Here is a 1,926-nt window from a genome sequence, read left to right on the forward strand (position 1 = left end):
CCCAGTCCCCCCGGGGTGCTTTCCCGCCCCCCGGGGGGGCTGTCAGCCGCCTCTCTCAGGAGCCACAGGGCATGCAGGGTCTCCTCCCCGTTGGTGCCCACGTAGCACTGGCCCAGGAAGGCAGTCATCTGGGCTGTCTCCGTGCCTAGAAGGGTCCAAGGTGGCATGAGTCGGGGTGGTGAGGCATGAAGCCACCCCCCCTGCGTCCCGCTGGCATCCCCACTGCAGAGTGATGGCCCCCTCCTGCCTACCTCGGAGCCGCCAGCGCACGGTGAAGGAGAAGGTGGGCTGCGGGACCAGCCCCGCATCCTGCTGGGACCCCTCCAGTGGCGAGGTGAGGATTTCGGAGTTGCTGGCTGCAGGCCCCGGCAGGTAGGAACCGGAGAAGCTGCCGTCCTTGCTGAGGACGGAGATGACCATCCGGCAGCCGGTGTCGCTCCTCCACGACCCAGAGAGGAGGCACTGCAAGGCCAGGGATGTGGCTTCGGGTGCCCAGCCAGGCAGGGAGGGCATCCTGCTCCCGCCCCACCACTCTGGCTGTGCCTGGGGATGCCTGCAGCACTGGGGGAAGCGCCACAGACCCTTTGTGAAGCTGGTGCCACCGGCACAGCCACCTCAGCGCGAGCATTGCACTGATTGCCTTCAGCCCAGCTGCTGCTCTGGGCTGTTTGCTGCTGCCACCCAGGGAGAGCAGGTCCTCCTCATGCTAAAGCAGAGGGTGTGCTGCTTTTCTTTCATGCTTGGTGGGAACCTGGGGTTTCTCTGGAGCATGGCTCCATTTGTCTGTCTCTGGATGGATTCCCACAGTGAGGAGCATCCTTGCGGGAACAGTCCCTCCCTCCCTGCCGCTCCGCAGCTTCCCTCAGCACTGCATAGTGCTGGTCCCACCAGCTCTGGCAGCCTGGCCCTGGCTCCCTGCTGAGCACCGCAGCCCCAGCCCAGGCCTTTGGGGTCTAGCAGGGTGCCAGCGCCACATCCCCATCGCCACCCGTCACCGTACCTTCCTCTCCGCAGGGGTGACGCCCACCGCCAGGGCCAGGGTGAGGACCAGGGCAAAGGCACCGCTCCCCATGGCCGCCCGCTCCCCATGGCCGCGGGGCTGCGAAACACCCGGCACAGCTCCCTCCGGGCGCACCCCGGCCCCCTTTATAGGGCTCTAATAAGTACCTTCCTCTCCGCAGGGGTGACGCCCACCGCCAGGGCCAGGGTGAGGACCAGGGCAAAGGCACCGCTCCCCATGGCCGCGGAGCTGCGAAACACCCGGCACAGCTCCCTCCGGGCCCCGCACCCCGGCCCCCTTTATAGGGCTGTAACTGGAGCCCTGCAGGCACCGGGCTGGCAGCCGCGGGGTGGGTGGCCGGGTGGCAGGGCGCCCGGGACAGGACAGGCAAGGCGAGGAGGTCTGCGTGACCTGGGCAGTGCCGGAGGAACGTGGGGATGAGCACGGCTGTGGAGAGAGGCGGGGGCGCGGGCTTTTTTTAATGCCCTTATAGCAGCCTGGAAAGCATCAACTACCTTCCTTGGGAATCTGCCTCTTGTGCATGCAGGCTGGAAATTATTACCTGTTTAAACATTTAACTGCTCCCTGCTTTGCTGGTGCCGCTGCCTGACCAGGGTGTCACCCACGTGGTGCCAGGGCATCCCTGGCAGAAGCCAAGCTGCAGCGGCTGCAGCGGCTACAGCACCGAAGGAAGGCTCGCCCTGCCTTCTGCTTTAGCATTTAACATTTCCCCAGCATCTTCTGGATATCAGCTGCTAATTTTGCTGCTGTTGCTTTTACAAGACTTAGAGGAAGAAGTAACCACAGAGGGGCACTGGGGTCCAAGCGAGTGTGTTTGCTGAACACACCCAGCATGCTAACCAGCCTTGTATTTGCACCTCTTCCTTATATTTGCTGCTCTTAGGGGCTTTGGATGTACATAACAC

General features: G+C 63.9%; 1 protein-coding gene across 2 annotated transcripts in view; it reads right to left on the minus strand.

Moving 5' to 3' along the window:
- LOC103903898 (avidin) overlaps positions 1 to 1,277 on the minus strand; it is an 11,974-nt gene extending 10,697 nt beyond the window's left edge. The window contains exons 1-3 of one of the 2 annotated variants that reach the window (XM_009285208.2): positions 1,168 to 1,277; positions 252 to 462; positions 43 to 145 (exon numbers count right to left, since the gene is read on the minus strand). In XM_009285208.2, the coding sequence (XP_009283483.1) occupies positions 43 to 145; positions 252 to 462; positions 1,168 to 1,239 (386 nt within the window). In that variant the 5' untranslated portion in view covers positions 1,240 to 1,277. Of the gene's footprint in view, positions 1 to 42; positions 146 to 251; positions 463 to 1,000; positions 1,100 to 1,167 lie in introns of those variants that run through there. The other variant, XM_009285207.2, reaches the window with a different exon arrangement.
- Positions 1,278 to 1,926: the final 649 nt, after the last annotated feature.

The sequence above is a fragment of the Aptenodytes forsteri genome, unplaced genomic scaffold (genome assembly GCF_000699145.1).
Source record: "Aptenodytes forsteri isolate BGI_AS27 unplaced genomic scaffold, ASM69914v1 Scaffold120, whole genome shotgun sequence".
Lineage (NCBI taxonomy): Eukaryota > Metazoa > Chordata > Aves > Sphenisciformes > Spheniscidae > Aptenodytes > Aptenodytes forsteri.